Source organism: Terrapene carolina, unplaced genomic scaffold (assembly GCF_002925995.2).
Source record: "Terrapene carolina triunguis isolate 2854851 unplaced genomic scaffold, T_m_triunguis-2.0 Scaffold629, whole genome shotgun sequence".
Taxonomy (NCBI): Eukaryota; Metazoa; Chordata; order Testudines; family Emydidae; genus Terrapene; species Terrapene triunguis.
Window position 1 is genome coordinate 12825749 of NW_020664980.1, and position 12444 is coordinate 12838192.

The window sequence follows — 12444 nt, forward strand, 5'->3', positions numbered from 1 at the left end:
CATGGGAGAACAAAGGTGACTTACAAAGTGCAGACTATTCAACAGCATCTCCTTAACGTTTTGCGAACTTAAAATGTATACTTCCTGGACTTAAACAACTTTTTTTAGCTGAGATTGTCTCTTTCAAAATAGTATGTAACTGGGACCCTAGCCCTTGTTCAACATAGGGTGTGCCCTCATACAAACCTTGGATTGAAGCAGATGCTTTCTATCTTGCTCCCCACCAATCATTCTGAAAAGAACAAACTTTCCCATTCAGAGTTGAGGGGGAGTTCTCTGGATTGTACAGCAAGAAATGCTGCAGGTGATTGGATTATGGAGTAAGCAGCCATCTGCTTTTGGAACTTTAGCTAAGTTGACAACTGCCTTTAAGTGTCTTGTCTGGATATAGCATGAATTAATTTCTCATGGCAAATACCAGATAGTAATAGTAAATATTCACTAAAATGTGGAAGGTAATTGGCTTATCTCTGTTAACGGTGCTCTTTAGTTGCTGCAGATATTCTTTGCATGTGGGTTATATTAAACTGCAAATCATTCTAGTGTGAAGATACTTGTGTGCACTTGAAAATCAGGCTTAGGAGCGTTCTTGAATAGAAGAGTGTGTCTATTAACTACTCTGATTTGGCAATAATATTGTTCTCCGCCTCTGGGTGTGGTGCCCCAAAGCACTTGAGGGTTGCTTTGTAGGCAGAATGACAGTGACCATCTGTGCTCTAGTGAAATTGGAGAGGTAACACTGTGTAGGATAATACATTTTTTTCTGAATAACTTCTGAGAACAATGAAATATTTGACTTGGTGTTCAGTCTGATGCAATTAGAACTGACTTGCAGAACTCTCACAATGGTCTCTTTCAAAGATGCTACTGTTGGAATCCAGCCATAATATCACCTGGATTTAGCCAAAGCACTTTAACATAATTTTAAAGCAATTTGGACCCAGATTCAGAATGTATGTATAAATTTCTTAAAGAGACTCAATAGAAATGTGGTTTACAAAATAAAACATATTGAAATTTCTCTGCAGCATTTGTAATCCAAATACTACAGGAAGGGGTTAAGGTCTGAGATGTTAAGTAAAACTGACCTGGTTTCTCATTTTAAGATGAGTAATGGTAAATAGAAACACTAAACTTTCTTAGCAGGTCTAAGAATATCTCAAAAGTACTCTGTAATGTGACAGCATCCCTGCATTAGTTTTAAAACCTTCCCATTTCAACAGATTTCTGCTCTTAAGAATTCAGTGTAACTTATATTTAATCTTTCCCAAATAGACTGTTAACTTTGTCACTCCCCCCCTTCTTGGCATTCATCCTCTTGTCTCTTCAGTGCTTATCTTCTCATCCATTTAACTTGGCCCCATACTGGAGGAACTCTGTTGTGTCTGGAAGGAAAGCTGTTGCTTTTGATCCCAAGACAAATTTGAGTTGGTTTGTGGACATGGCAGCAACACTGCTAAGTATGCTTTTCCCACTAAAGAATTCTTGTATCTTGACGTGTCTCCATAATTGTTTTATAAGCACTACAAGCCTATCTGCCTTGATTTAATGGTCAAAAAGTCTGTAATTCTGCCACTCATCTCTAAGGGCTTCCAGATATGCATGAATGACTTTTTTTGCTGATGCAGTAGTGCAGAATTCCTTTCCCTTCCTACATCTCCATTGATGCAGCTTATTTTTGGAAGCTGATGTATCTGAAACACTCTTACTAAAAACATGCTTTACTTGGGTGTTGTAGCTTTCTTTTTAAGAGTCATTTCTGAACTAATTGTTAGGCTCATGATGGCACAAATTTGAAGACTACTCTTCCTCAAGGGAAATATCTCTGAAGATTCCAAACAAAGCTCTGGATACCTGGCAATAGTTGTGAAGTTTATTGGAGCAGAACAGCTCCGAAACCCATGCTAGGTGGAGATTGCCAATCTGTGGCCTATTATAGGAAAGACACTCATTAAACAAAATTGAAGAGTCTTAAGATATAAAATTTAAAACTTACCTGATTCCTGGGGTCAGATTTTTGTACAAAGCTGGTGGAAGCAGGGTATGTCTGTCTACCCATGAGCATGTTTACTCTGTGTGTGATATCCTATCATTGCAGAGTTTTGAACACTCAAAGTACTAGATAAGGGCAAAATATTGTGCCATAATTCTTCCCATACCATCACTTAACTCTCTCATCCTTCTGTCATGTTGATTGATTGCTCTTCTGTGCAGCTAAGTACATGTGATTTCTGCATTTGTCATCAGTGTCTTTTGGAATAAATCTGAATGTTCATACAACTAATCAATATCACATGTTCTTTGCATGAAGTCCAGTAGTCTGGGGGCTACTTATTATAGTAGCCCCCAGAAGCCCCAGCTGAAGTCTGGGCCCAATCATATTATGTGCTATATAAGGACATAGTGAGATAATCTAACTAGACACAATGAACAAAGGGTGGAAAAGTGGAAAATGTGTCCCCATTTTATAGATGGGGAAACTGAGGCGAAGAGAGCAGGTCTTGGCATAGGTCATGTGGGAAGTCCATTCCCAACTTTGCTTTGGAATGTAGGTCTCATAAGTCCCAGTCTGATGCCGCAACAATAGGGCCATGTTTCCTCTTTTTTATAGGCTACATGTGCAAAGAATACCAAGCAGTGATTAAGCTGATTATAAGCCAAAACTTCACTCGCTATCAGCTCTTCTTGACTTGATTGTAAAAAGAAATGCTGTATCAAATGGGCAGAACTTTGGGCAGCCAGTAAATAAGTGCAGATGCCTTGTAACAGGGAAAATTCTGTGGCTATTAACAATTTTGAGTGTTGTAAAACTTCACATTGTACATGTATAAAAATATTCCTTGCTCTAAAGAGCTTATGGTCTCACATGCAAGACAACAAAGACTTGAGTGGTGTTCCATAAGGCAGGTTGGTGAGGAGGAAAAGGTAGGAAGAAAATTGATCTAAGGCAGAGGATGACCAGTGTCCCCCACTGACAGATTCAGTTGATTTGGTTAATTTAACTTAGGATGGCATTTAACTGAGGATGGCTTTCAACTTGAAGCTTTGAATTACCTGATCATTGTAAACTTGACACAAATAAATTCTGTTCTGTCGTATTTTTCTGGGATCAATGCTACCTTGAGTCTACCGGCTTTTTGAGGAGTTCAGCAAATGGCTTTATTAGGTGTCCTTGTTTTATGTACATAGGTTAAGAGAAAGCCCTACTACTTCAAGAGTTCTGGAGTAGTACTTTCCTCCCCCTGTCCACATTGTTTCATTTTAACTACACTAACTGGTCAGTATTTCCATTATGGCAGTGGTTCTCAAACTTCTGTACTGGTGACCCCTTTCACATAGCAAGCCTCTGAGTGTGATCGCCCCCTATAAATTAAAAACACTTTTTCATATATTTAACATCATTATAAATGTTGGAGGCAAAGCGGGGTTGGAGTGGAGGCTGACCTCTCATGACCCCCCCATGTAATAACCTCACAACCCCCTGAGGGGTCCTGACCCCCAGTTGAGAACCCCTGCATTATGGCACCCTGACTCCCTTTTGAAATGAAACTTTGTTCCTATTTCTACTTACACAGACAGTCATTCAGCCAGTATGTGGGGGATCATCAAGTGTTGGAACTCCTTTTATGGTGTTACTATAATTTGCTGTGGTTTAAAATTCATCATTATGGAACAGACTATGAAGGCAAAACCATTAACACCTTAATCTTTATATGCATTCATTCTTTAGGCATCTTAATTGTACATAATACAGACTCTTGATACTAAAGACAGATTCCCTCATGGATTGTCATAATGGTTTTAAGAATGTTTTCCTGGCCAGGAAAACAAGACTTTCACGATGGGGCTAATGTAGGTCATCAGGGATGTTTTTATTTCAAATGTGTTTTACAAGAATTTTTTTTTTTAAAGCCTCTGTTTAAGAAACATTAGGGCTGCTGGGGGACTGTCAGTCAAGAAGTTAATAATTTAGCACACCCAGGGCCCTTCATTTTCGGTTTTTATTTTATTTGATTTTTCCCAGGAATTTATCGGTGCTTATTACTACAATAACAGGTGAAAATTGGTGCAAAAAACTTAATTTCTCTGGGTAAATATCGGGGCTCGTTTTGGTGGACTGAAGGAGGGGTGGGGGGAAAGTATTCAGTAGATTAAGGCTTTGATGAATGGAATTCAATATGGTTTGCTGCAGAACTAAAACAGAACTCAAAACAATGCCACCTCTGAGTTTAAGAAAACAGTATCTCTAATCCCCACAAAAAACTTTTCCTTTGAATAAACATTTCACTGTTGTAGACTTAGTATTATTAGCTTATAAATATTTACATTAATAATTGGGCCACACCATTTGCAGCATATACACTAAACTTCATCCTTCCTGTTCTTTAAACTTTCAAATACTTCCTTGTGTTCTGAAACAGATTTTCACTTTCTTCCCATTTTAGTGTGTAAAATCTTTAAACAGTTATCTGCTAACAGCTCGAAATGTGTACTTGGTGGGCACAGGATTCATCAGTACGTTCAGATGTGCATGCACTTCAAAGCTTGATGCGTGCCTGTTTGTTGTGTATATCTTCTAGACCAGAGGTGGGCAAACTACGGCCTGTGGGCCGCATCCAGCCCGCAGGACCATTCTGCCCAGCCCCTGAGCTCCTGGCCCAGGAGGCTAGCCCCCGGCCCCTCCCCCGCTGTCCTCCCTCCCCCGCAGCCTCAGCTCACTGCGCCGCGGGCACAATGCTCTGAGCAGCAGGGCTGTGAGCTCCTGGCGTAGCACAGCTGCAGAGCCTGGCCTGATCCGGTGCTCTGTGGTGCGTGGCTGGCTCCAGCCGGGCGGCATGGCTGCCTGTCCTGGTGCAGCCGTGCCGCCAGCCACCAGTGCTCCGGACAGCGTGGTAAGATGGCAGGGAGGGGGGTTGGATAGAGGGCAGGGGAGTTCGGGGGTGGTGGTCAGGGGCTAGGGGTGTGGATAGGGTGAGGGCGGTCATAGGGTGGGGAACAGGGGGGTTGAATGGGGGCGGGGGTGGTTAGGGAGAAGGAGTGGTTGGATGGGGCGGCGGGAGGCAGTCAGGAGCAGGGGTTCCAGGGGCAGTCAGGGGACAGGGGGAAGCGGGGGTGGATGGGGCAGGGGGGCAGTCAGGAAGGAGGGGGGGTTGGATGGGGTGGTGGGGCGCAGTTGGGGGGGGGGGGGGGGGGGGGGGGGGGGGGGGGGGGGGGGGGGGGGGGCAAGTCTCTTTGGCCCCGGGGGGGGAGAGGTGCAGTGGGTCTCTGTGTGCTGCCCATGCCTGCAAGCGCTGTCCCTGCAACTCCCTTTGTCTGCTTTCCGGCCAATGGGAGCTGCGGGGACAGTGCTGGGGGTGGGGGAGTGCACCCCAGGGGCGGGAGGACAGAGGGGGCTGCTCCTGCCTGCAAACACTGCCCCCGCAGCTCTCATTGGCTGGGAACGGGGGGCTGTTGCCAATGGGAGCTGTGGGGGTGGTGCTTGCAGAGAGGGGCAGCATGCAGAGCTGTGTGCTACCCGCCCCCAGGGGCTGCAGGGGCGTGTTGGTCCCTTCTGGGAGCGGCGTGGGGCTGGGGAGGCAGGGAGCCTGCCTTAGTGGCAGCCACGCTGCACCTCCAACCGGGAGCCGCTGGTTTTTCTTACAGGAGGTGGTTGGGATGGAAGTATAAAGGACTGTGACCTTTCCCAAAATAGGTAGGCAGTCTTGTGCTTGACCACCATGTACCTTTTTAAATTGGGCATCAGGGTGGATTTGATATAAATCAAATTGATTTAAATCACTACTCAGGAAGACTAGATTTAATCATGGATTTCTACATAAAAGTGCATTCTTGTTGGTTGTTATAAGCTTAATACATATTCTTCACAGGTAGAGAAACTTCATTAAAATATTCCCAAACTGGGTCTCTTTTGTGGCCTGCTGCCATTGTTTTCCCTTCTAGAGAGAGAATGGTATGGTAGATCTCAAATCAATGAAGGCTACACTCCGAAAGACCTCAAGACTTCTGGAATATGCTGCTCAAACAGTTTCACTTTTGTTTCTACTGCCTGTCCCTCCCTTCTCAAATTTATCTCCAGACTTCTGCTCCTTGTTCAGATCTATTCCGCCCCCAACAATCTTCTATTCATTGAACGTTTTGAAACTTTGCACTTTTAGAGAGCGGTAAGGATTGACTCTGTGTACACAAATTTGCAGAGGGACAATAGGGTTGAGGTCTGTTATTTCTCACCTCTATATATTTATTTAAAAACATGTTTGCTGTTATCTCTGGAGATACAAAGCCACAGTTTGATAACTGCAAACCTAAGCATCTCTTATGGTATCTTCTAGACCAGTGGTTCCCAAACTGGGGTTCGCAAAATGTTACAGGGGGTTCTCAGGAAAAAATTCCCTAATGGCAGACAGAGCTGTCCCTAGGGACTCCAGGCACCATGGGGCCAGCAGCCCAGAGCCCCTGGACTTCCAAGAGCTAAGCAGATCAAAGCAAGCCTATCTATCACACTGAGGAGATTTAAACTTCAAGACTCCTTATAAGAAATGGAAAGGGAGGTGGATATTTTTTGCTGTTTTTAAAATTAAATAGGCAGCTAGTATTGTTTTTAAAATTATTATGAAGAACAAGTTTAAGCTTTGTTGTAATGTGCGTTGTTGCCTGGACTGCTCAAGACCTGAATGCTTGTGTAGGAGGAACTCTTTAAATTGGCTTCTTAAATACCTTCATGCTTGTTTCACATCTGATACTCCTTGATGAAACATAGGAGCCTTGTCTTATAACAGGCTTATTCAAAGTGATACAAGCTACGAAAGTGCAATCTTGGAAAAGTGTTGCCGTTTTCATAATGTCATAAAAATACTGTAATGATAAATAATAATTAATAAATAGTGTGTAATAAGCATGTCATAAAAACAAATTTTATATTTCCCAGATCACTGCTTTTATAATTTATACTCAGGTAAAGGAGAAAATCCCTGGAAATATCCATTTTTAGGAGGGGGTTCGCAAGACTTGACATTTTTGTGAAAGGGGTTCACAGGTTGTTAAAGTTTGGGAACCATTGTTCTAGACTGAGCACTGAGTCCCATTGGGTAGATAGAAAGATTAACCTAAATAATCTATACAGAAGCCCCTGGAACCTCTTAAGATGGGGTCCCTAATCCATGAACTGTTGGAACTCATTTACAAAACTTTTCTTAAACATTACATGAATATATTGTCTCATACTATAGAATTAGAATTTATAATCCCTATTCCATGATGAGATATCTTTGAGCTATAATGTATCTTAATTAAAACTCTCTTTAGATAGGTTTTTTCCTCTAAAAGCATTTTATCAAAAATCTGATTTAAATAAAAAACTTTTTTTTTATTTTAATTTTTTTAAAAAATCATTGATTTTTATCCACCCTGTTGAGCATCTTTTAAGTAGGGACTTCATCATAGTTCAACTCTGAAAATATTGAAATTGGAATGATTATACTGAGGTGGAAACTTGAGAGCTAAAATCTGGCCTGACTTATACCTCAGACAAATGCATTAATTTTAAATGCTGTAGCACAGACAATGAGGCAAGGCAGAATTTGACCCCTGGTAACTCTTGGCCTGATTAGTGAAGCATTTCCCTGTAAACTCTCAAGTCACCTGGTGATGTTCAGTCTAACATTCCAAATGAAATGTTGGAGGCTCTTGTTTCTCCACTGGGCAGTATCCTCTGTAAAATCCTGTTGGGCACTCACTCCCAACAGTGGCCAGTGAGCTAGCACAGAGACTAGATTGCTTACCAAAAAAAGAGCTTGAGCTTTTAAGGATAGCAATGTTTACTTTGTGGTTGTGGGTTTATAAACTCTCTTCCTTTGATTTCATATTGTGGTTCTTCAGTCACAAGACAGACACACTTGACTCAGGTTGTGCCCCACCCGGTAATACCCTTGCAGGGTCCCAGAGCCCAGGCTCCAGCTGGAGCCTGAACATCTGCACTGCAATTAAACAGCCCCATAGCCTGAGCCCCACAAACCAGTCAGCAGTCACAGGCTAGCCATGGGTGTTTAATTACAGTGTAGACATACTGTATGACAGGGGTAGTCAATTATTTTTTGTCAAGGTCCAAATTTCTTAGTCAAGGCAGTCAGGGTCCAGACTCCAGAGAGGAAATAAATAAATCTCTACCCCCCCCCCCCCCCCAACAAAATAAGTAAATAGATTTCATGGTCTGCTCAAAAAAGTCTGGTGGTCTGGAGTTGGCCTGCAGTCCACCTATTGACTACCCCTGCCCTATGAGGTCAATGACCTCTTTGAGATTCTGAGTGGTTTATGCATAGCTCAAAAAAAAAACCAAACTAGCTGTTGCATAGTGATGCATAATGTCTTCTATCTTTTAGTTGTTGGATGAACTGAGTCCTGTTTAGCACAGAGCTGCTTGGTGCAGCAGCTGTCTGGCTGCTGTGTTGCCATAGGTAGAAAGCATATAATACAAGCTGAATATGGATTTAGCGCAGGACTGTAAAAATACAACATTGCTATAGTGTTAGATTCCCTTTCCATTTTTGCTTAAAGATTCTATCCTGCTTTTTTTTCTAATCAGATTCTCTAAATGTTGCATATAATAGCAAAATTTGAACTTTAGTTTTCCCCCTTGAAAGACTTAATGTTCTCAAAACTTTATTTAGAAAGTTGCAACATTTTGTTCTCAAAAGCATATATGTGCACCAGATAACGTTGTTTACGAGCATACTGTCAAATTGCCCACATATAAGAATTTTCAATATGGAGCAACAAATTTTTAGAAGAACTTAATTGTGGTCTCTTTGGCCTTGCAATTGCAGCTTAATTTTAGAAGGAAGCTGAGACATAACTTACTGTAAGTAAACAAGTGCACAATGTGACAGGTATTGTATGAGCAATCAACAAATGACATTATGCTGAAACTTGTCCTTTGAATCTTTTGTGATGTGGCAATGATGACCTACAAAATGGCTGGCAGTGCTACAGTACAGTCGTATTTGGAACTGCAAAGTCTCTTGATTTGCTTTTTGTCTTGGGTTTTTGCAACCCAACAAACTCATTGATGTAGCTTCGCAGACTTGTTCAAACAAGTAACTGATTTAGCTTTCTGCACTGATTCAAGTGTTGGAATTTTTGTTGAGGGAGGAGGGATGGGATTTTTTAAAAAAGCAATATTTAAATTGCCATATTTCTGCATAGAAATGCATTTTAGGCTCAAAATCTACTGTTCCTGTAATGGAATACTTGCAGATGATGATGGTAATGCAAAATGTTCATCTTCCTTGTATCTGTCTTCAGAATGATCAGTCAACTTTATATAAACATAGGTTTTTGAAGTAGTGGTATCCTTCCCTGCAGGGAGACATTCCGTGTCCTTGATTCAAAGAAACAATACTGTCTGTGCGAGATACTTTTGTATGTGAGCTGCAGAAAGTTACAAGCTTTTTGGGGGGAGGCTGGGGGATAAGGTGGGATTTATACTTGAAGTTGGAATCTTTATCTAGAGAACACCTAGTAAAAACACAATGTAGTAAGACTACCTAAAAGGAATACTTTTCTGCTTTGCACTTAGGCACCATAGTGATGGGTAGGGATGGATAACTCTTGGCCACCTGTTAATATAGGGTTGTCGGGGATTTGCCGTCAACTCCCCGTGTCAGTCTACTTACCTGGGAAATGCACGTTCTCCATCCCTGTTTCTTCTGTTCAAGAAGTAAAACAATACTTACAACACCCCAAAATATGCTTCTCAACCAGTAAGATCCTTTGAACTACAGCTCTGAGAGTCTAGCAAACATTGATCATTATCTTATGCTCTGCAAAAAAACAAGGAGTCTGGTGGCACCTTAAAGACTAACAGATCTGTTAGTCTTTAAGGTGCCACCAGACTCCTTGTTGTTTTTGTAGATACAGACTAACACGGCTACCCCCTGATACTTGACATTATGCTCTGCAGTTTCTCACTGGAGTCTGTTTTTGAAGTTTTTTGTTGAAGAATTGCCACTTTTAAGTCTGTTGTTGAGTGTCCAGGGAGATTGAAGTTTTTGAATGTTATAATTCTTGATGTCAGATTTGTGATCATTTATTCTTTTGCGTAGAGACTGTCCGGTTTGGCCCATATACATGGCAGAGGGGCATTGCTGGCACATGATGACATATATCACATTGGTAGATATTCTTCAACAAAAAAACTTCAAAAACAGACTCCAGTGAGAAACTGCAGAACTGAAATTAATTTGCAAACTGGACACCATCAAATTAGGTCTGAATAAAGACTGAGTGGATGGGTCACTACAAAAACCTGCTGATACTCACACCTTCTTGTCAGCTGTTTGAAATGGGCCACCTTGATTACATTGAACTCATTAGAACTACAAAAGTGAATTTCCTCCCTTCCTGTCAACTGTTGAGAATAGCCCACTTCCACCTTAATTAAATTGTCTCCTTAGCACTGGCCCCCCACTTGGTAAGGCAACTCCCATCTTTTCATATGCTGTGTATTTATACCTCTCTACTGTATTTTCCACTCCAAGCATCTGATGAAGTGGGATTTAGCCCATGAAAACTTATGCCCAAATAAAGGTGGTTAAGGTGATATCTTTTATTGGACCAATTTCTGTTGGTGAGAGAGACAAGCTTTTGAGCTGACACAGAGCTCTTCTTCAGGCCTTCAAAGGGGTGTGTTGACCTGACGAAGAGCTCTGCAAGCTGGAGAGCTTGTCTCTCGCCAACAGAAGTTGGTCCAATAAAAGATTTTATCTTAACCATCTTGTCTCACTTAATAGCCTTAATATTTACATTATTTGTTTGAAAATGGTGGATGAACTTATTTACTAGATTAATATTTCTACTTGTGATGGAAATTAAAATTCAGTTATGCACAAAAACAGCACTTTAAAATCTTTTATTAAATAAAATGACATTCAATATGCTTGATAAATAGGAAAGAAAAGCTTACCAAAACACACCTTTTTTTTTAAATTTCAAACTAAGGAAGCATATATAGTTAAACTCACTAACTGATTTTGTTTCTGGTCACCATGTCATTCAAGATTTTTAGAACTAGTAGATCTCATCGTCTTATGCCTAGTTTTTATTCATATATTGGAGAGAAAAGGCAGAAAAAACTGTTTTAAACTCCCAATTGATTTCTTAACTTTGAATCAGCAAGTCATTGAATTGAACTAGCTGAATATGTGAAAAGAAAAAAATGATTCTGTGCACCTGCAGAAGAGGCTATTGGAGTCAAAAGTTGGCTTTGCACTTCAAATTCTGGTTCCATATGTTTAGCCAGTGACTTTCACCAGTTCAGTCATTTGACTTTCTTTTAAAACTTGGCAGTCAACATGTACTGCTTAGTATTTTAATTTTTTTGCTTGTCACTAATCTGTTATAGTAAGTTTAGGCCTTAACATAGGTTGTCAGAACTTAAATCTATTTAAAAATTTGATTAAAAAAAAAATCTGTACTTTAAAAAAATTAATCTTTTTAACCACCCTATTAGGTGGTGGTGTAAGCAGTAGTTAAAACATGAAACTGCCTGTGAGATCTGAGCTGCAGAGCAGTCCATAGTGCATCATCCTAGAGAAAGTATCTTTTTTTTTTTTAAGAGTCATCCTGCATATACTGTGCTTGGCCAGTTGATCGAGGCCTGCAACTCTCTTAGAGGAGACAGGAAGAAGAAAATAGCATTTAGCAGGCAGGTGTCTATGGCTCCTATTTTCATGCTGTAGAAGAGTATGTGTAATCCCTACATAGCAATTGCTGCTTCTGTAGCATTTCATATCGTATACTCCAGATGTTTGGTCTCATTAACACTGCTGCAAGCCATGTACAGAACAAGATATGCACAGTGCTAAGATAAAAGCAACATAAAGTGTACCGAGAAAGAAAGTTAATAGGCTTACAACGTACAGAGAGTTGAGAAACATAAATGAAGTTATCTCTTCTGGACTGCACTTGCTCATTTGCTATTGGGTACTTGTCACTGAATTACAGAAGACTGTACCCTTTATCTCGCTAGCGAGTATAGGGTTATAATGTTTGATCTTTCCTGTGTGTACAGACCATGGAGCTAAAGTGGCTGCTGTGTGTGACATTGCTGATACTTGGATTAGTTGATGTCCAGACTCATGATGGGGAAGAAGACCATGGTGATGATGTAATTGATATTGAGGATGACTTGGAAGATGGTGTTGAAGAGGTAGAAGAGACAAAGCCTGAAGCCAGCAGCCCTCCTCCATCCCCAAAGGTTTGACTTAAATTTACAATGATAAAACAGAATTACACTTGGGTAGTCTGGTTATTGTAACCTGTCCCATCTTGGTCTGATCTGGAGACTATCTTGAGCATAAAAACTCAATATGCCAACAGAGTAACTTCATTCATTTTAAAGAAGCATTGCAATGAAACTTGAGCTGCATTTCTTCCATAGGAAAATTTCTT

The 12444-nt window shown here is 40.9% G+C and overlaps 1 protein-coding gene across 1 annotated transcript in view; it reads left to right on the forward strand.

Moving 5' to 3' along the window:
- The window catches only part of CANX (calnexin), a 32908-nt gene that overhangs the window by 1257 nt on the left and 19207 nt on the right, over nucleotides 1-12444 (forward strand). Inside the window, exon 2 of the mRNA XM_024199768.1 lies at nucleotides 12065-12250. Within this exon, the coding sequence (XP_024055536.1) occupies nucleotides 12068-12250 (183 nt within the window). The 5' untranslated portion in view covers nucleotides 12065-12067. The remainder of the gene's footprint in view (nucleotides 1-12064; nucleotides 12251-12444) is intronic.